Here is a 21,789-nt window from a genome sequence, read left to right as displayed (position 1 = left end):
TAATTTAGTTATAAATTAATACAATTAGGAATATTTTTATTAACCGTCCACAGCCTATTGTCACCCAGAGGTGATAACTTTCAGAGAGTATAAAAGATTCGTTGTTGTCTTCAGTTACTCAATGCACATAGAAAACTTTATTTGAACTATTTTTTAATGAGAAAATAAATAATAATTGATCCCTTGCCAATAACATATGTACGTAATAATCATTTTTCTAAAAACGGTCTGGGGTTTCAGTGTCTGTAAGATTTACAATTTTTTTTACTGTTGTTACAGATCCAAAAATGTAACTGCAACAATAAATCCACAAATAATTTAATTAAATATGCATTGTAGCTAAATACATGTATTTCAAGAGAGGTTTCATTAAATTATAACTACGCTGCAGTTATTGCAGTTCCTATTGTCTCTACATTAACTTCAATCAAAAATTAATATATTCCGATCTACTAAGTAATGTTTTTTTTTTTTTAACAAATCATAATCCAGTCTCTAAAAATTACTCAGTTTATTTCAAAACTTATAATTTCTTCCGTCAATTAATTGTTGCATATCAATAGTTTCAGTAAAAACTTGGTTTATCTACATGACATACACCTCAATATTTATTCTATAAAAATATCCATTGAATTTCGATAAAATGCTCCTCATACTTGATAAAAGATTTTCTTTCTATACCCGAAAAAGAAGATTTATGTCTGTTTTTGACAAGGCACATTGATTTAGTAATAGATTACGATGATCATATACATCAGCCCGTCCCATTGTAGATTGTTCACTCGATAGCAATGAAAAACAATTATCAAACAATATCTTTGAGATAGAAGATCTATGCCAAGGGCTGGCAAAGTAGAGGTCGTTCTGTCACTGCATCTTATTCTCGCACCTTTGTTTTAATGGGTATCATTAACAAGCATTTTGAGTTTCATTAGCGCCAATTGAGTAATAATTGAAAAACGATTCACGAATCGATTCAGTTATCCATTCGTTATTAATTGTGATAAAGGTACTTCAGCAATTTTGTTTTTTTTAATGATTCATCGATGTATGGTTTTTACTTTTCACGAATCTCCCACGAAAATATTCCTCTTAGAGGAGAAATCGAAAATAAATTTTATAACTGTAAGGAGATAATGTATCTCATATCTGTTTTTATTTTAACAACTTCATTCTCACAACATTTTAGTTCATTATTCGGCATAACAGAATTGAGGTATGTTTCCTTGTGCCCAAATTCGACTAGAAAAAGCTTTTTCTTTTTTAGTATCGATAAATTATTATTTTAGTTCCATGGGTACTATTTTTTTCCTATTACCCACCGTGACTGGGTTATAAACTAGAGTGATCACAGATTTTATTCAAATATAACTCACAGTAATTCCGCTTAATTACACAGGGTGTATGAGTTTATTGGCTTACATTTGTTATTACCTTATAAGAAGATTCTGTAACTTTTCCATTTGTCAGTTGATTAGTAAGTATTGGTTAAAATACTCTAATTTTTACAGTCTCTCAAATTCACGGTATTTTTATAGTCTATGGTGGTATATGCAAATTTAGAACAATAGTATGATATGAGATTACCACTGAAAGACATTTATGTATTTATACAAGAATAATATCAAAAATTTAGTTTAATATTATTCTTTTCTGTGTGAAATATAATATATTTTGATATCTTTCCCTAGCTCTTTGTTTTATTTTTATATTTGATGATCTCTTTGTATGTATTATTCTATACTATCTCTCTGGACAATTTGCCAATTGCACTTACAATAGCTCATATTCGTACGAAAATAAATACACTCTCATTCACATAAGATACGAGACATACAAACCAGGAATGTCAATTTTCTTTTCAAATGAAATTTTCAGCTCGCGTGCAACATTTAAATCGTCACATATCCTCTAACCTTGAGCGGAATGGTTAATTTTCTCTGAAAAATTGCCAAGGGTTTCATAAATTCATTTAATGTACACGCGATGAACAACGTAATTACTATAAGTTATATAAAAATAAGGTTGAATTCTCTGAAAACCTTATTTCTTCAATTCTTCTTTTAATTTGTTAAATAACATCTCATCTTATTTACAAGTGTTTCATGTTCAAAAATTAACGTTTAGAAAATGTATTTATTATGTTATCTCATATTTGTAACCGCAATTTGACTGAGCTACTAAAAATTTAAAATCTTTTTTTTTTTTTAATTACCTTTTAGTGGTTATTTCAGGATTGTCAAATGGCATAATTTGAAAAAAAAATATTTTTTTTTTTTTACCTTACTCAAGCAAAAATTTTTAACAACTTGATTAGATTCTCGAATTATCCACTTTGAAAATGAATAAAAATATAATTATCACACACTAGAAGGAGAACGAAAATTTAATTCTTTTATGGGATATCCTGAAATATATCCCTGTTATTGAGTTCTTCAGGATTCTGAAATAGACCTTTTTAATATTTGGCCATCCGAACCAGCCTTCTTAACGTCTGCTTGTTTCGGACTACTGCTTTCCAGTTTGCCATATGTACCTTGTTCGCATCTTTGTCTATCCAACGGTTTTTTGGCTTTCTACGTGACCTCTTTCCAACTATACTGGCATTCATTTTTGTGTAGATGCGTCCTGTTGGATTGCATCGAGCCACTTTTCTCGCCTATCTTAACCACCTTACCAGTCATGATATATATACGGACCAGTCTCTGGTACCAGTCACTATTCACTGCTTGCAGCCGTATATCAGATCTGACTTTACATCCTTGGCTTCAGATTTTAAGAATTTTTCGAGATTTCAGTACTCTTGACCGAGAAAAAAACGCACTGTTCACACTTGTTTTACGCTGATCTATCTCAGTCCGTTGATTATTTATTGATGTTATTCTTGAGCCGAAGTATTTGAAACTGTCTACTTATGAAAACGATTTGCCATCCACATTGACCATGTCATTAGGGTGGATTTTTCGGCTTATTTATTTCTCTGGTATAATATTAATGTATATATATTTTTATTTATTAATTAACATTTACATCTGTATATAAAATACAACAAACAAATTTGAAGTAAGATTATAAAGATGTGATACAGCATGTAGAGAAACTACCCATTGATAGAACTCTAAAAACATTTCACAACATAAGGTCACGAATCCATCTTATTTTCAGGCGCCTCGGAGGATAGCCAGGAATGGAAGAGGAAGCAAGGATAGAAACTAATGGGTTTGGGTGGTTAGGGAGTTTATAATGGAAGAATGATTTCGGGTTCGGGCTAGATCGGTTACATAAGGAACATTAATGTATATTTTAAAATTAAATTAATGGAAATTTAAACATCTGTGTATTTGTATTTTAAAAGCTGGCAAAACAAAAGTTAAAATAAAAAACTATACTTACTAATAATAAAAGCTTCTTTATTTACAAAACTCTTCATCCCTAAGTTCATGAACCAACAATCGACCAATCCACGAATTCTGTATCTCCACCACCATACACGGATACACAAATAGACTAATAAAAGGTTCTCATCAACCTGCAGATATAAATAATGAAAATTAGTTGGATTAGAGTTCTTCAGTGAATTAACCTGATAATAAATTTCAGGAAGAGGTGCTGGACACTTTTCTTCCACAAGCCTAATATGCTGTAATAAAATTAATAATTAATTAATTAATTCGCTGATCTTCATCTCCTGTGCCCAGCACGACTTGCCCCTATGAATTATTGAATCCGAAGATAAGAAAATGCGAGGGAAAGGAAAATACCTGTGGAGCAATGGAAGGATTTCGAAACAGAGAAACTTCTTTCCGTTCCTAGACCCGGCTGTTAATCCAGCCCGACATAGTTCTCAAACACAATTATCTGCCATGTTTCCGTATTTGTAACAGGTTCTTTTGATAATTCATTTTTATTTTCAATTATTACAGTCTCGTTGTAAGTGCAAATTTAGGACTATTTAGAACAAATTATATTATAACTCTGATGAATGAATCACTCCAGGAACTTTATTATACCGTATTTTTAAATCTTAAATTTAGACATGTTCTAGAAAAGTTTCTGAAACCAGAAAACAAAACTCTTTGTTCGGTTTTGAATCCTAAGCTAAATAGATAGCAATGTGCTGAATCATGAATGCAGAAGTATTTAATTCAAATGGTCCCTTTCCATTTAGATAAATCGTGTAATATTCAGTATCCTTGTAATTACCGACAGTATTTGAAGTAGCGTTATTCTCATATTTAAGTTGCATAATTTCAATGGTGCGAAAATTAGTAAAAAAAAAAAAAAAAAAAAAAGAGTCCTGCTGTAATTATGAAATCACCAATTTAAATTTATTTGGAGACGTTTCCTTTAATTGGTGGTCACCAAATATTGCAAAATTTATTCTAAGCTCTCAAAGAATTGCACCGAAGAAGAACGCACACTGGGCCAAGGACACGGACTCCTTTCTACACACTATATAAGTACGACCTCGACAAAATTACCAGGATCAGGATTGGTAGCAGGTCGTAAAGAACGGTTAAATAACAAGTTGGCACATTTTCAAATTCTAACTTAAGAAATAATAATAATTCGCATAATACATTCGGCCTACTACATGACTACACCACGATTTGTACTTAATGTTAGAAACAATAATAAAAAAAAAACATATTATGTGGGTTTTATGATATAAACCTGGCTATGATTAAAGAAAAAAATTACTTTCCTAAATTGTAATATTTCTTCACACTAAGAAAACAAAATCCTGATATTCTAACGTAAACTACTCCATGAGGGTAGTTTTACGATTAAAAAATTATAGAGCAAAATAAAAGATCTTCCTGTGAAAACTTTTTACCTAATCATGAAGAACATTTAGGACATTCAACTCACTGTGGTTTTATAAACCTTCAACAAATATTCATATTTAAAACAAAACTAATTTTATTTATTTTCTAGAATTTTCCAATTATTATTTTTTTTAATCACATCATGCGGAACCCCTATTTTCATTAACGTTCGATGCTCTGTGTCATAGGCTTGGATTTGATTATATGACTTATTATTATGATAAATTTATATATAATAATAGATTCAATAATTCATTTCCTATTCATTCCAGATTTCAGGTCACGAGAGAAGTTTTTTAAAACATATATAGGAAACATGATTAATCAGATTGACAGTAAAACCTAAAATAACGTTTAGGTTGTTAGGTTAGGACAGATGGGTTATCTGTAAAAGTTTTTTAAAAAGAGTCGTATGAATTATGAGTTCCTCCAGCCAATTTCAATATTAATGAAGTATTTGACATTTTACCTTTGTAAATAATGTAAGGCAAGGAGGTGTTTTTGTTAAAGTTTGTATTTGTGTTAAAGCCTTTTTTCTGTCTTTATAAGAATAACCTATTCTTGCAGTTTATTTATTTCTTGTTGAATTTAACAATAATATTGTAAGCTAAGTTAAGGTTGTTAAGAAGAATTCATGTTGAATATACTTCATTTACAAAACAAAAGAAATATTTTTATTTGTTCAATGTTCTAAAATGTAGTATCACTCGGTATAGAAGGCAAAATCAGCTTACCACTATCTTAGTAACGGTTTCCTTCTTACATCTGGCATATCGTAGCAGCTGTTCCCTGACTAAGGGAATTCTACATATCCACTCAGGTGTAGAGCATCATAAGGAATAAATTTGAATAATCGTGTTACAAAAAGTTGATAAGTTTACGATAATTTTAATTATGATACGTTAAAGTAAATTTCTGCAGAGGTAAAACAATGCAGCAGGCCTTCAATCACCCAATATCTCATGTGTGTTGTCTTTAATTTAATTGTCAATAATACTAACTAAACAAAAATTACTAATTAATTATAATAACAAGAATTGATTTTTACTTCTTGCCTTTATTTTTACGAAAATTAGACTAATTCAATCAAAATTTATTCTTTGAAGTATTTAAAATTAGGGTAAATATATTATAAAAGTACGGAATAGTGTTTATTATAGATTATTATTTTTTTTTTATTGCTGGCATACAATCAACGAATATAGTAATAGCACTATAACAATTAAAGTATCCAATAAAACATGGATTTGAAAATGAATGAAAGAAGTTAGTTTTATTTTTTTGGTTTTTTATTTTTCTAATCTCTCTAAAACAGAAATTAGACATGAATTAATAAATGCAACATAACAGAAGAACATAATTCAAAATGAATACTACCTTTTTCTACCGCGCGTATTTGAAGATCTTAATGTTATACTTATTTGTGTATTGAGAGACTGGTTCTGTAGCTGATTGGTAAAAATCTGGCATAGGTTTGTAGATTTCGTTGTCTGACCTTACTGATTCGTGTTTTGGTCGGGTGGACGAGATTGGATTGGAAAACCTATACCACTAAGGTTTTGGCCCACTTTTTTGTTATAATTATCATAAATAAATCAAACTCAATATTCTTAAATATATGTACAAAGTAACGTTATATATTAAACATGGGAATTTAATAAAGTGGATTCGACAGAGATTAATTAAAAGTATTAAAGTCTGGGCCTTTAATTTTTTATTCATAATTTAAATCATGATAGCATGCGAAATTATTTTATTTTACATTTATTACAATAATACGTGTGCTATATATATTGTTATTACATCACCATTGCTTGGAAGGATACTAACCATTAGTAGCTCTTTAATGACTATATTAACTTAGGAGATCCAAGGGACATCTTATTTCGGACACCTTGAAGCGTTAAAGAGGATGGATTGAAATGATTATTTACAAACAAATTATATTTTGATATGAATTTTTTGTTCTGAGAAGGTATAGGTTGGTAGGTAGGTATACCACATGAAGCAAAGTAACATTCTTTCTTATACATTATATATATATATATGTATATATATCTGTGTGTGTAGAGAGAAGAGATTGGAAGTAGACACTATTAGCGCTAGAATTAAATATAGGAGTTAGCCAACGGGTTATGGCGTAAGCGGGATAAAATCGTATCGCTAGAACAGGTTTTTTGCTAACCGACAATATTTACTAACTGAAAATCACATTCCTTCGATCAGTCAACGGCCAGCTGTACCGAAAATTTAAGATTTTTTTAAATGGGAGATTTAAATAAATCTGGAATTTAAAAATGACCAATGTAAATGTAATAAAATAAGTAATTAACAGCTTGAGAGTTTGTTAATATTATAAGATATTATTATTTGCTAAACTATTAGCTTAATTTTCTAATAGTTTCATTTGATATCCTTTAATAAATATCAATGATACAATGAATGATTTAATTAATGAAATATTTCTACTTTTGAGTGTTGCTTTGACAAAATATATTGATAAACTTATTACATTTTTAAATTAGTAGCCAAAATCCAAAACTTCACTTTGTTAAAACCGTAACTGCCAATAGCTTCATAGAATAAAAACAAAAATTACAAATACTATCAAACTAAAGAATTTATCTTTCTTCTTTTTAAAATAGCATGAAACATCGTGGCTCGGCTCCCTTAATATTTTATATTAATATTTCCTTAATATTAATGGCTCTCAATATTTTGAGATGAAATTAGATTATATATTTGAACGAAGGATTACACCCATAATCACCATTTCGTACTCCCCTCCCCTCTCGGACTGGTTCTGAGAGTTAACTGACATAATTTATCGTGTTTGGAAAAATTTTGAATTTTTGAGAATTCTGAATGAAAGTTGGAATATATATTCATGACATTGCTACTGTTGCTTTTAACTGTTATCCAAGCTACATCTTCAGGAGCAAAAAAATGTTTTGTGTCCTTATTTACAGTATTACTTGCCATTATAATATTACCATATTAATTTATGAAAGTTCAGAATCATATCTGAATCTAATTATAATAATTATTACAATATCGTCTACAGTGATGAAGCCTATTGTAACAAAAACATTTAAAATAATGCTAAGTAAATATAGTGTACAAATCAAAGTAGTGCGAATATCCCATAAAAATATGTAATAAATATCTACACATGAAAATTCTGGTTTATATACGAAAATATATTATCCCAAAATTCAGTTAAAAGTTTCTCCAACTTTCTCTCATCATTTAAAAATTATTCCACGATGTTTTACTTTTACTAGTCATATAAGTAGAGAAAGTGTGATAAAGTGCTAAAAATAAAGCATTTCGAGATCTCACTTATTTTGACGTTTGTAAGTCCATTGTGACCAAAATTATTTTTTTTTAAATATACCATAATGTTATTCTTTCTTTACTTCCAAACTGTTCCTTGGTTTAACAAAACTGGAGGAGGGTAAAATTTAAGGATTATGTGGAAATAAGAATGTCCTACATGACACAAAAAATTTAAAGTAGCGCTTGTAAATATATACTTGCTGATCTAACTTATTTTTCGATTTTTTGACTACGTTTTTGCTGCTTTTATATACTAAGTTTATCATTACCCTGTTTAAAATCAAATGATGGAGACTGCTAAATTTAAGCGTTTACATGCAAAATGAGCTCTTTTTATAAAATATATCCTAGGTCTTTCATAATTCAGTCGAGATTAATTTTGGATACAGCTTAGTACGAGAGCCGGGAAGAAAAACAGGCAGTTATCTCACCCCAATTTTTGATTGCTTTAATGAAAACTGTGTATAATTACTTGTAAAAACTGATGAGTGTGCCAAGTATAGGTAAGGGGAATAAAAAATGGCGGCTGTTTCAAAGCGATAAAAAAACTAAGTTTCTAAAACTTCAATTTTTCATTCGGAGATCTCTATCTTAAAAACTACCAACAACTCTAGGAAATCTAAGAAAATTATTTAAAGAAGAGTAAATTTTCTGAAATATTAGCTCTAATAGAGCTATTTACGTCCAATAGTTCTCGAGATATAGCTTTTTAAAAAGAAAAATATCTTTAAAATCTACGGTAATTTGTCAATAAATACAACAACAACAACAAAAAATCAATTTTTTTTAGCAAATTTCATGAAAACTACTACTCCTACGAAAATAAACGTCATAAACTACTTTATAGCTCATTAAACTAGCTTTAATTTGAGTGCTAATAGACATCTGTACGTCACATAGTTTCTGAGCTATAGATTTCTCAAAATAAATTAACTAACTACTGATATTTAAGTACGTTCCATACAACATTTTTATGAAATGTTACTTTTTAAAAAGCTGTATCTCGAGAACTATTGAAGAACTTACATTTTACAATTTACGTCTACATTTTACTATTTACTGCTTACATTTTACATTAGGGTTTACATTTTAGCAAATTTACTCTACTTTAAATGATGTCCTCTTAGATTTTTTATTGTTGTTGGTAGTTGTAAAGATATAGAGTTCCGAATAAAAAAATAATTATTTTTACTGTTTTGAAACAGCCTCCATTTTTCATTCCCCCTACCTATACTTGGCAGACTCATCAATTTTGACTAGTAATTATACATAGTTTTCAATTAAATAATCCAAAATTGGCGTGAAATAACTGCCTTTTTTCCTCTCTTGGGCTCTTGTACCAACTGACCCGACAGGTGAAGATAAGAACTGCTTACGTAAATGCGAAACCGACCCTCTTCCTGTGAAAGTAATGACCACTTCGCAACCTCCTCAACTACTTAGTGATATCGAGCATAAATAACGAATTCTGCCCTGAATATCTTAGGACTTAAGATAAAATTCATAGATTAAATATCTAATAAGTTTACATTATGCTTTTGTACTTGGTTTCTTGGCAATTTTTTTTTTGTCAGTATATCATATTAAGTTGTTAAGTTTCATTTTTTAATGTTGAATAAAATAAAACCACTCTCAACTCAATAGTTCGAATTTAAAGCAAGCAACCTAATTTTATAATTTTGAGTTTTATTTGTAGCAAAAAAAAAAAACAAATCAAGAGTTGTTATTTATTTAAATTTCTTCATCCATTATTATTATGAAGTGATTTCTAATCTGTTTTCAAACTAATCAGAGTTATTTATTGCAAAAATAAAAATGATTTTTATGTTATTATATTTAAAATTTAGTCATGACCTGATTTTGTCCTTAAAGAAAAATAATTCTCAAATTCAATCACTGCTATATTGTACTGTAATACGCACTATTATTGATTGATCTGCTTTTATAGTTCTTTTAATTTTTACTTTATTTTGAGTCTGAAAACAGCGCCAAACCGCTATGATCCGGCCAGCGGACTTGGCCTCGTCGACCTTCAACAATTTAAAGACCAGCGGGCACATTGATATTTACTTAGATGTTGATAATTTTCTTCATCACCCCAAGCTTACATTTATAATTTTTGGCATAAACAAAAAATAAATGGTTTTAATCTCATTTTTAATAATTATTAACTTTTATTTCAATTAATGTTTATTTTTAAAATAAAATAACTTGACATTTTTACGATTTATTGAATTTATTGATATAATTTATTTTACATCTTTAAATAAATAATTTTATTACAGTACGTTCACACACACTATATGTATTTCCTAAATTCAAAAATGTTAGTAATTGTTAGTTAATGTATAAAAATAATTCCAATTTTGTTAAATCTGGAATAATCCATTCTTTTTTCTAATTATCCAATTTTATTTTATTATTAAAGACAACTGAACAATCAGTAATTCATAAAGAAGAAGGGTCGTGGATAAGGGAGGAAATCAATCCTCCTTCCTTTGCATCGTTCATACCAGAAATATCCTGTGAGTTAAAAAATATTAAAGATAAAGACTTTTACTAATTGTTATTTACCTCATTTATTATAAACCAAACTGTTAGTTTCGTGCTAAAAATTGACAGTCCTTATCTTCACTAAAATCTGGGTTGGAAAAATTCAAAAGATCAAAATTTGGCCAAATCGTTTTTGAATGACAAGCTTGATCGCACTTGTGTCATCCAAGTTTATATTTCCTGCCAAACAGGATTGCTTGCATACTGAAAAGGTTTTGGATTCGCACAGAATAAAATATTGCAAATCATAAAGAGTTTCTTACGAAATGTAGGCCATATATTATTTCTGACACTATAATGTTTTAAAAATTAAGTATGCAGTGAATTTCTAATTTATTCAAATATTGACTTCTATTTTCCCAATCTTATTAATTTTTGGTTATATTTTCCATATATTTATAATTTTTAGGAAATATAGTTTCCAGAAATTCAAAGAAATAAGTAAATTTTAATAATATGGGCCACTTTCACGGAAATGGCATTTTTTAGTTCAAGTTTTCGGAAATGTATAAGTACTCCAATAAAGACGAAAAGAATTAGAAAATTGAATTTAAGTTAGTGTCCATGAGAGTATCATGGACACTAACTTAAATTCAATGCCTATCCATATAATAGCTATTTTATTTTAAAAGACACTAAACAAAAAGAAAGCAGCTGGACATGATATAAAAAACGAAACATTCTCTGGATATCAGTTCTGGAGTATGATGTCACTTAATAAATATTTATGTTTTTCCACCAAAATCATGTGTGTGTAAGTAGTGATATTCACACAGAAACTGGTCAGACTATATTTCCAAATAATAATAATATATCGATTAGACAAGTACATATATAACAAAGTATTTACACAGTAAGATATGTAATCCATATTATATAGTAATATGCAAGAGATAAAATAAAAAATGAATAAAAGAATGCAAGGTTACTGAGGTGAAATAAAAAACATGAAAAAAATAGAAAAGGAAAACTGCATGAGAAGAAACTATTCACAACCTAATCATATATAATTAACATATACCTCCCATCGAAGAAAAAAAAAGTGAATACAATGGTATATGGATTAGGGTGAATTCTAGGAGCAATAATCATCTTTATGTGCCAGTATACAAATACTGTTTACATAGTTGCATGTTTTAGATTGATAATAAAGTAGGTATTAATATAGGCAGCTTTGTGAGGATTAAGTATAAATCTTTGCTGATTAAAATTTTACTTTTCAAAGATCCTAATATGAATATAAAATAATTTTAGTGACATGATAGCTACTGATATAGAATTAAATAATTTTTAATTGCACTAATTTATTTGATTAACAACGAGATAAAGTATATCATTTTATTTTGTTAAAGAAATAGTCTTAAGAAATAATAATGATGTGGTAATGTGACAGGATTAATTTGAATGCGATTTAAACTGTTATTTTAAATGATAAAACTTTCTCAAATCCTGTTATCGGAAAAGTCAGGCCAAAAGAAAGTCTAGATATGACAAAATGGAGGATAATCCGATAAATACATCCGATTGGTTAAATAAACAAGTAAAAAAGTTGGAAGAGTGTGTTTATTGTTTTATTCATTATATTTCTTATAATTTATTATATGTTCATTATTTATTTATGACGAACATATAATAATAATAATATCGCGTGAAGAAGTGGATTCGGGGATCCTCAGGCCTAGTTTGTAAATATTGTACATAGATGTCCTCAATCTTTATTTATTTTTTATAGTTATAATTAGTTCGAAATTTTACGTACATGCACATATTAGGTTGGGGAAAATAAATCCATTATTTTAACGTGACATTCAAGACTTTATTTAAAATGTTTCGGATTGTCCGATTTGAGTCAAATATTCACCGTTTTGTTCTATAATCAATTGCCACATTAAATGTAGCTTCATTATGTTTCTCTCCTTCCAAGTCTTCGTTCCTATTGCCGAAAAACTCTAGTAACCAATTTTCACAGTCTTCTCATGATGACAATTTCTTATCACAAAGAAAGTTTTGCAATGCAAAAAAAAAAGATGATAATGGCTTGGTGGCATGTCCGGACTATATGGTGGATGCATCAAAACATCCTAATCAAGCTCTCGGAGTTTCTGGCGAGTCACTACAGATGTGTGTGGCCTGGCAGTGTCTCGATGGAACACGACACCTCTTCTGTTGGCCAATTCTGGTCAATCGATAGTTTCAAATGGTCTATTTGTTGAAAATAAAGATCCTAATTAATTGTTTGGCCTTATGGAAGCAACTCATATAAAATTATTCCTTTCCAGTCCCATCAAATGTACAGCAGAACCTCCATGGCCGTTAGTCCTGGGTTGGGCACCGTTTTAGCTGATCCACTGCGCTTTAACCGCGATCGTTTTCGAACAATGTTGTCTCATGTGATCCATTTCTCATCCCCAGTCACCATCCGTTTAAGAAATGGGTTGATTTCATTCCGTTTGGCCAAGTCTTTGCAGATGGAAATTCGATCCCTCATGTGTTTTGGTGTTTATTGGTGTAACACCCAAACATCAAGCTTCTTTTTGAACTCATCTTTGTGCAAGTGGTTTTAAACTGTTTTATGGTCGATCTTTAGCTCCTGGGCGATGCTACGACTACTAACATGCCAGTCAACTTCGATTATATCTGTGATTTTATCGATTTTCGACGACGGGCCAGTGCGAGGTACGTCTTTAATTTCAAAAATACCCGAACGGAATCGACGAAACCAAAATTGCGCGTAATTAGCTGTTAACAGTATCGAGGCCATAAACACCAATTACAATTTCAGTTGCTTGGCTTGCATTTTCGTCTTACCAAAGAAAAACTGTAAATTGTATCGAATTTTTCTTTGTTGATTTCCATTTTAACACCCTGTAACTCACAACTGAATGAACCATACCAAAAACAGCAAATGAATTTCTTTAGTGCGAACCTTGATAACGAACATAAATCTGAAATTGTTTGATCGATACTTTACGAGATATCGATCGCTACAGTCATCTACCGAAAAAAAAATAATGGATTTCTTTTTACTCAACCTAATATGTTTTTGTTGGTAACCTGTGGGCCTGAATAATTGAGAAATGAAAACTGAAAATCTGTTCGTTCCGAAAAACCTGAGAATATTACATATTCAGAAACAGACAGACTATACATATTTTTTCAATATTTTGAGTTCAAATTATTCTAAATGTTCTTAGAATATTACTGTGTAATTTAAAAATTTTTCCTATGAAATGGTAAATTATTTAGCAGAAAATATTTTCATATAAGCTCAGATATACAGACTAAACAACTTTAGGACTAATTATCTTTATAACCTTAAGGTCGACTTGTTTCATAACATGCACGCTATCTAGTTGAATAATTTGTGCCATCAACAATAAAAGCGGCTGAGCCGTTCGCTCAGTTGTCGCCCAAGAATCCCATGGCAACCATGGCTTGTTGCATTTGAATATGATTTGATCCGCACCTAATTCTTGGGCTATATCAAAAACGGTTCATATTTAGCCCTTAAAACAAGTGAAGATCAATGAGTTACACCTATAGCCTCTAATGAGTTATAAAGGAGATAAACTGAGTCATAAACCTTGAGGTTTCACATAACACCTTGACATTTATGACTCATTGCAGGATATGTTAGTTTTTGTCCAATTATGAAAGTTATCTTTAATAATAATTATCTTCATAAAAGTATACAATGTCAAGAGGCTCAGAAATAAAATCATGAATTACTAATAATGAATGTAATATATGAAGCGAATTAAAAAACTTTTCATGTAAGTATATTTATGTATAAACAACTTAGTATTAGATATCTAGGCGCGGCAACAGTTATAAGGTATTTCCCGAACCCTGACTTCGATTAAATAAGATTGGGAAAAAAATATTAGGAAATTTGTGAACTAAGGATTTTGAAATTTGAGGATACTTTTACGCCTTGTTTATCTGATAGTTTGACGTATATGACTACAATTAGGTTGTCAATGATTTAGTGTATATCAGCCTGTAAATTGGGCTATTATCTCAGGTAACCGTGCTACTAAGCTTAATTGAGGTGATTTTTGAGACGGGTGTACGATTAAAAGATTTGAAAGGACGTCATGTTTTAGTCTTACGTAAGGTACAAAATATCGTCCATAAGAAAAATTTAGTGAATAGTACAATTGAAGGCTTAGGACAAAATTATTGCAAGCCACTTTAAAAATTGTTCAGTTGAGCAGTTTTGAAAAATTCTTGTGTTTAAATTGAAAAATTATTTATTGTTTAACACCGTTTCGTAAAGAACGCAAACGTTTTTTGATATTAGGTTTTGTATTTAGGTGAACCGCATAAAATGTTATTGAAGGACATGTGGAAAAAAGGTCCATTATTTTGGACACTTAATAAAACAAAATTGTGTTCCATAACTAAGGAGTTCCTTCTAAGTAATTTCCATGATAAAAAGCACTTAATAAACAATTTTGAATCCAGCGACGATAAAATAATAAGTGAGTAAACATTTTTTAGTGGTTTCAAAGATGTAAAAATTAAAATATAAATGTATTGTTTGGGGCTCCACTAAACCTTCGAATTCCTCTCGTATCCAATCTTTACAATCCAAAATCCTTCGTAAAATCCTCAATACTCCTTATTTTTTTTACTAATAAAACCATCCATAAAGACCTAAATGTTCCTTACGTAACCGATCTAACCCGAACCCGATATTATTCCTTCCATAATAAACTCCCTAACCACCCAATCCCACTAAAAGTTTCTAACCTTGCTTCCTCTTCCATTCCTGGCAATCCTCCGAGGCGCCTGAAAAGGAGATGGCCTCGTGATCTTATATTGTAAACTGTTTTTAGAGTTCTACTACTGGGTAGTTTCTCTACACCCTATATCATATCATTATCTCATTATGATCAGATTTACTTGTATTTTTTATACAGTTGTAAATAGCAATAAATAAATAAATAAATGTATTGTAAATACTAAAATAATACAATTATCCGAAAATTCGGCTTACAAGTAAGATATTCCGTAATATTTTATTTTTTTGGAAAAACAAATAAAGATTATTGAGGTATTAACAAATAAGTTTCTGTTTTCTTGAATCCGTAGTGAGTACGATATAATCGCATTTTAAAGTCCTGTCACCACCAGAGAGTAACTCATCGGTATTTACATTTTACTTAACACAAACTAAAGTGATCGTTACTTAATTTTAAAGTCAAAGAAATAAAAGAATGAAGAATATTTTCAACATATACCATTATTTAATCAACTAAAACTATACCAAAATAAAATTTAATTTTTTTGTCAATTGTATTCATAATTAGACCCTTTAAACAATTAGCTTTCATTAGTAGAACTTAAGACCTCCCTTCCTCCACCCAGCAAAAAAAAGATTCCAAAACTGCCTCAAACTGACTGGCCTAAAAGAGAATCTCACAGTACTTTTACGGTGCCACATATTTTCAAACGATTTTTAGACAACTCTACTTTTTTCTTTACTTAATGTTTTATTCTTTCATGTTACTTCCCGACTGATGTCGCTAAAAACTCAATTCCGATAATACATATATCCTCATCGTTTATCTACTGTGACCTTTATGGAGGCCCCTCTCCTCCAAATATTTTAGTAGAGTCCTCACAGAATGGACACATTAACCATCAGCTAAGTATTTCACTGTTTACCTTGAAGTACCAACCTGGGAGGTGGCAAGGCACTGTTCCCTTGGTCGACCAGCTCGCCGAGGGAAGGGTCTATGCTTAAACCCAACCATTCATCACTAGAGGAGGGGGGACCTCTCGTGGCAACGCAGACGACGAGCAAGCGAGACAGTGCTACCCTGCACACAGCGGATCCCAGAACGTGCCATTAAATGCCCTTTAGGCCAAAGGAGGACATTTATTCACTTTGTATTGTGTATATATCATGTATACATATGATGTTTAAAATAATAAAATTGATAGCAGGGCAAGAAAAAATTTAAGTACCAACGGTAGAAAAATGTTGTATTTAATTAAATTTATGTAACACATACGTAATGTAACTTGATAATTCATGTTTTATTTTCTGTTTTAGAGGGATCGGAAAAAAAATTGTTTTTCTTGTTTAGCTATTTGATATTGAGAAAGTAATATTCAATCAGTGTTTTGTCAGTTTTTTTTCTGTATAATTTTGTTTCTAAAATTCTCACCTCAATTCTTTTCATATAACCAGATTAAAAAAGAATGTTCTTCAATTTAAATTAAACATTTATAAATAAGTTGAAAAAATAATAAAATGAAAAAAAAACATTACACGTGTGTTACATAGATGCTTTATAAAACCAAACAAAGTAATCCTTAAGTAAACGTTTTGCTGTCTGACATTAGATTAGAAGTATAAACTGAAAGTTTATTAAATGGCAAACATAATATTTTTTTTTTTTGTTTGCATAAAATTTGTAATATTCAAGGTTTTTTCAGGGTCTGAATTAATAGTTCTTGAATTTAAATAAGGTTTAGAAAAAAATAAATAAACACATCAGTATTATTTTGGTTAGTTGAAAAATCATTTATCAGTTGAAGACAAAGTTTGATTTCTTCTTTATGCAGTATGAGTCAATCTTCTTTAATTGTACTGACATTGAATACACCACCCTGAAAGTTGTTTATTTATTTGATTCAATCAACAATCTGAGTAAATATGAGCCCTATTGTAGACAGATAGATCATCTCTAATTTCAACAGTTTGCAGTAAAGTATATTTAATTATATATCTCTTTACAAAATTCATATATTTTTCTTTTGGCGAAACATGTCAGAAATGTAAAACATAACAGTTTACTAAAATTTTGATTCATCAGTGATATTTTATAGAATCAATGTTAAGAACATTTTAAGTAGTTAGTCATTCTGTCAACTTGAAGGTAGTTGCTCACTCATTAAATTATTGATCAGAGCATCTTAGAAACGACAGTGCCTAAGAAGTTGAAGTTATTTATTTCGATACCACTTATGGTGTAGATGTGAAAATATTAAAGAAAAATAGTTTATCGAATAACTCAAATAATATACATCTTCTGAGATAAATAATATCTCACTCGTTTAAAAGATAATTTATTTTTTTACAAAAAAAAAACTAATATTAAGTAAATATGACAAATATTAGGGAAGATGCTGAGAATTGTTCTATACTTATTGTAACATATAAAGTGCAGGTTTCTATGAAAACCCTCTTTTTCAGCATCCAACCTTCATTTTACTTGATAGTACCTGACAATTCTGATGAATCTGAATTGATAATTGTTGGATCTTCTACTGTTTTATTAGTATAATAAGGCTATGTTAAAAAATTCGGACTCTGATTGGTTTAAATATATATATTTCTCGGTTTTCAAAAACCTCCTTCAGATAAGCTAGTTCAAGAAGGTATATTAGAGTTAAGACCTCCTTATTGATAATTATATTGGAATTTTTGATTATTAATGTTCTATATGATTGGCAATAATATGTTTATTGTTAATATTTATAAGTAGTAAGGAGAAGATTAAATGTGATATTAAAAGATGCATTTAATCAGGTAATTTGTTTTTAATTTAAAAAGAAATTGTAGTATACTTGTTAATTGTTGCATGCATAGGATAAATATTGTGAATTTGTAGATACCTGATGATGGGGTGACAGTCCCGAAACGTCATTATTAGATATAATGAGATAAAATATAAAAAATTAATATTACAAAGAGTACTTTTCATTCACAATATCTATGTAACTTATCCAGTAGAACATATAACTTTATCTTAACATGTATACGGACTTTATTTATAATCTTAACACTTTCTTGAGACTAGTTATTATTGTTCAAATAAATAAATTTTTTCTATTTTAAGCTCAAAACATTCTTTATTCAGCTTTTATAAGTCCGACGTTTCGGCCATTTCAGACATCCTCAAGGACAATCTTAATACAATTTTAGACCACATAATTTTTAAAGAAACTTTACGCAGGCTGTTCTGCTCAGGTCATTAATACCAGTCCACAAATTACCCTAACTTGTCAATTTTTCACATTAAATTAAAAATAAAAACATTTTATCACAGTCAACCTTCTCTGTTATAATTTATTACAACAATTTCTTTGTGATAAATTATTCATTAATGACCTGGGCCTGCATAAAGTTGTATTTAAATGATATGGTTCTAAAATTGTATTATTGTCCTTGAGGATGACTGAATTGGCCGAAACGTCCAACTTATAAAGGAATAAAAAATGTTTTGAGACTAAAATATGATAGATTTTATTTATTTAAACAATGTATAAAGACTTATACCGCATACATACTGACTTATTTATCACTGTCTAAAATCCACAGTACCTATGGGGCTGAAGTTTTCACTGTGCAATTAGGCTGGCTTTTAAAAACTCCGGATTCTAAGTGGTAAAAAAAATATATTTTTAACATGAAGATGGAGTGCGTGATAAATACCTTCTTTAGGACAGCACTTCCCACAAGGTGTAATATAAACTAAGAATATATAAACAATGTATTCAAAATGAGCAAATCATTGAATAGTTCATTGTTTTATCTATCTCAGTTTTATGTTAAAAATTATGAGTATATATATATTTACTCTCTTAGTCATTGTAGTGCTTCCAATAGGATGTTCCTACATAAGCTATTAACAAGAAATAATAGCCCGAACTCAGGGCTGTAGAAAGGGGATGCAAATCGCCTCGGACTTCCAAATACATTTGATAATTTAAAAAGTACTAGAAATAACTAGATAGTGAAAAGAGAATAAAAAAAAAAAATCTCAGAGATTTTAACTAATTTAACCTTCCCCCTTCTCTTCACGGAGGTTTTATATATAATATTAATAATATTTATTTTCATTCGTTCAATTAAAAAAAAATTAAATTATAATTAAGAATATAAAGTAAAAGATTTGTTTTTAATGTTTACAGAAAAGAATATTCAGTGATGTTAACAAATTTATTTACCAAACTTTTAATTTGTGAACCATAACGAAACGAACTGTAGGTTCTTATTTCGATTCTCTTATTTATAAAAATATTTTCTGAAACAATTGTTCACATGTACGAACATTTCAATGTCAGATTTTGTTACGCTGGCAATTTAACATAATCCTTCAAATTAGCCAGATAAAGCACGACTATTCTCCGTTTAAAACAAATAAATCTAAAAAAAAACTTTCAACTCGTTAAAAATTTTTTAATAATTTATCCGGGTCGTAAATTTTGCAACAATAAAAAAATAAAACGTAATACATAACGTTTTATTTTTTTATATTGTTATAATTAATAATAATACGTTTATATTGTACAATATAATTGATAATCGCCACTTTTCTCAAGGATCATTGGCTTTGAAAGAATTTCGATTTCATATTTCACTATATGGCTCTGTTTATTTTCTTTAGGAATTTTTATTTCATTTTTTTTTAAAAGTAATATAGAAAGTTTTTAATATAATTTTAATCATTCTAGAGGACGTCTTATATAGGATTTACGTAAAAACTTTGAAAGATGTTGAACATGAAAAATAAATCGATCTTGTCTTAAACATTTTATGAGATAATAAGTGGCAAACAGTTGGTTTCGAGGCTGGTAACTTATTGAACCCACATCAAGTCAATGCACTTTGGTATGAGCAAAGTCTTTACTACTAATGGATTATAACAAAGATTAGGTGGCTCAGTGAATGGTATTACTGCAGCCATGAAACTCAAATTTTTAGAATTTGGATCATCTACTACTTTCGCTTTATCTCTTAAAAACAACATGAAGTTTAATTTTTATTTATATTGATGCAGGGCAGCAATTTGTCGAAACTTTTGAATCATGAACATTCCTATTAAAAACTTTTTTTTTTTTCTGCTAACAGAGATGCCTGCGGAGTCTGCCAGAAGTGGTCTCCCGCAAGAAGCAGGACGAACCAAGCACCGGTACCCTGGCTCGAGTTCTAGGCCTGATGGACCTCTCCCTCCTTGGCGTAGGGTCCACCCTGGGAGTGGGCGTCTACGTCCTCGCAGGAGCCGTGGCAAAGACGGACGCTGGTCCGGCGGTGACTTTGTCCTTCATGGTAGCGGCCTTCGCATCAGCATTAGCAGGTAAATCCGCAATAGATATGAAATAACAAGCACTAAAAGTTATAAAATAAACAGATTTATAAGTTATAAATAAAATAAAAGTCCTACCTATTCCTTGGTTTGATTTCGATGACAATAGTCCATGTCAACCTCACTCTTCAAACCCATCAAACCCGAAAGTGATGGAAAAGAAATGGATTACACTAAATACGTCCGGAAAATAAGTACAATTACGTTATTCTTATTTTATGATTTTTTTTTTTTCATTTGCTTCTAATTATGTTTTCATATTGCTGGCTTTAAATTATAATATGTAAATTATGCTACATGAGGCTAAACGAATAACCTTCCCAAGGTTGAGAGAATTCTTAATTAACTATCTTAATTGGAAGGTACGACATTGAACTTGCAGGCTGATCCGTAAATCATATATCATATTTTCAGAAGTAATAGTACAAGAGCTTCAAAAAAGTTCCAGTAGACCATGGCTACAGAATAAAAGAAAATTGATAGTTTATTGTTTTCTCACTTTTTTATGGAAACGTGCTCACAAAAAGTATTCTTAATTATCAAACACCCACTGCACAATCATAAAGTGGAAAAAGTTCCCATTAAAGAATACGGTTTGGTTTAACTAAATCTATCCTAAGAGTAAATTCGCGAAATATTCTTCAAATGCAAGTTGAATTTGTTTTTGATAAAACAAACTTTAGAAAAAATTCTCAACTTTATTAAAAAGCCAGCCTCAAAACGGGATTTTCTTATTCGGTATATTATCTAACCAAAAAAAAATTCTTTTTTTTGATTTTTTTGCTTCTTTAAATATTCCACATCATTTATGGGAACTATGCCAAAAAAAAAGAATCTAATTTCACACGCTAGTTGATTTAACACTATAATAGCGTTTGGTTAATCTGCAATTAAAACATTTAAAAATTTATGGGGTAGTGACAAAATAGAATGATTTGATTGAAATTAATGACCTGGCCAGA

General features: G+C 29.8%; 1 protein-coding gene and 1 long non-coding RNA gene across 3 annotated transcripts in view; one reads left to right on the top strand and one right to left on the bottom strand.

The window, feature by feature from the left end:
• Window positions 1-16,543, bottom strand: part of LOC136797259 (uncharacterized) — a 17,848-nt gene extending 1,305 nt beyond the window's left edge. The window contains exons 1-2 of the long non-coding RNA XR_010845109.1: window positions 16,409-16,543; window positions 3,394-3,529 (exon numbers count right to left, since the gene is read on the bottom strand). This is a non-coding gene — a long non-coding RNA (uncharacterized lncRNA). The remainder of the gene's footprint in view (window positions 1-3,393; window positions 3,530-16,408) is intronic.
• LOC106686806 (cationic amino acid transporter 2) overlaps window positions 1-21,789 on the top strand; it is a 104,070-nt gene that overhangs the window by 39,420 nt on the left and 42,861 nt on the right. For both annotated transcript variants that reach the window (XM_014430338.2, XM_014430339.2), the window contains exon 2: window positions 20,593-20,818. In XM_014430338.2, coding sequence (XP_014285824.1) covers window positions 20,593-20,818 — 226 coding nt within the window. The remainder of the gene's footprint in view (window positions 1-20,592; window positions 20,819-21,789) is intronic.

Source organism: Halyomorpha halys, unplaced genomic scaffold (assembly GCF_000696795.3).
Source record: "Halyomorpha halys isolate HHAL.00 unplaced genomic scaffold, Hhal_1.1 Scaffold878.1, whole genome shotgun sequence".
NCBI lineage: Eukaryota > Metazoa > Arthropoda > Insecta > Hemiptera > Pentatomidae > Halyomorpha > Halyomorpha halys.
Note: the sequence above shows the minus strand (reverse complement) of the source record. Positions and strands in the feature narration are given on the sequence as shown.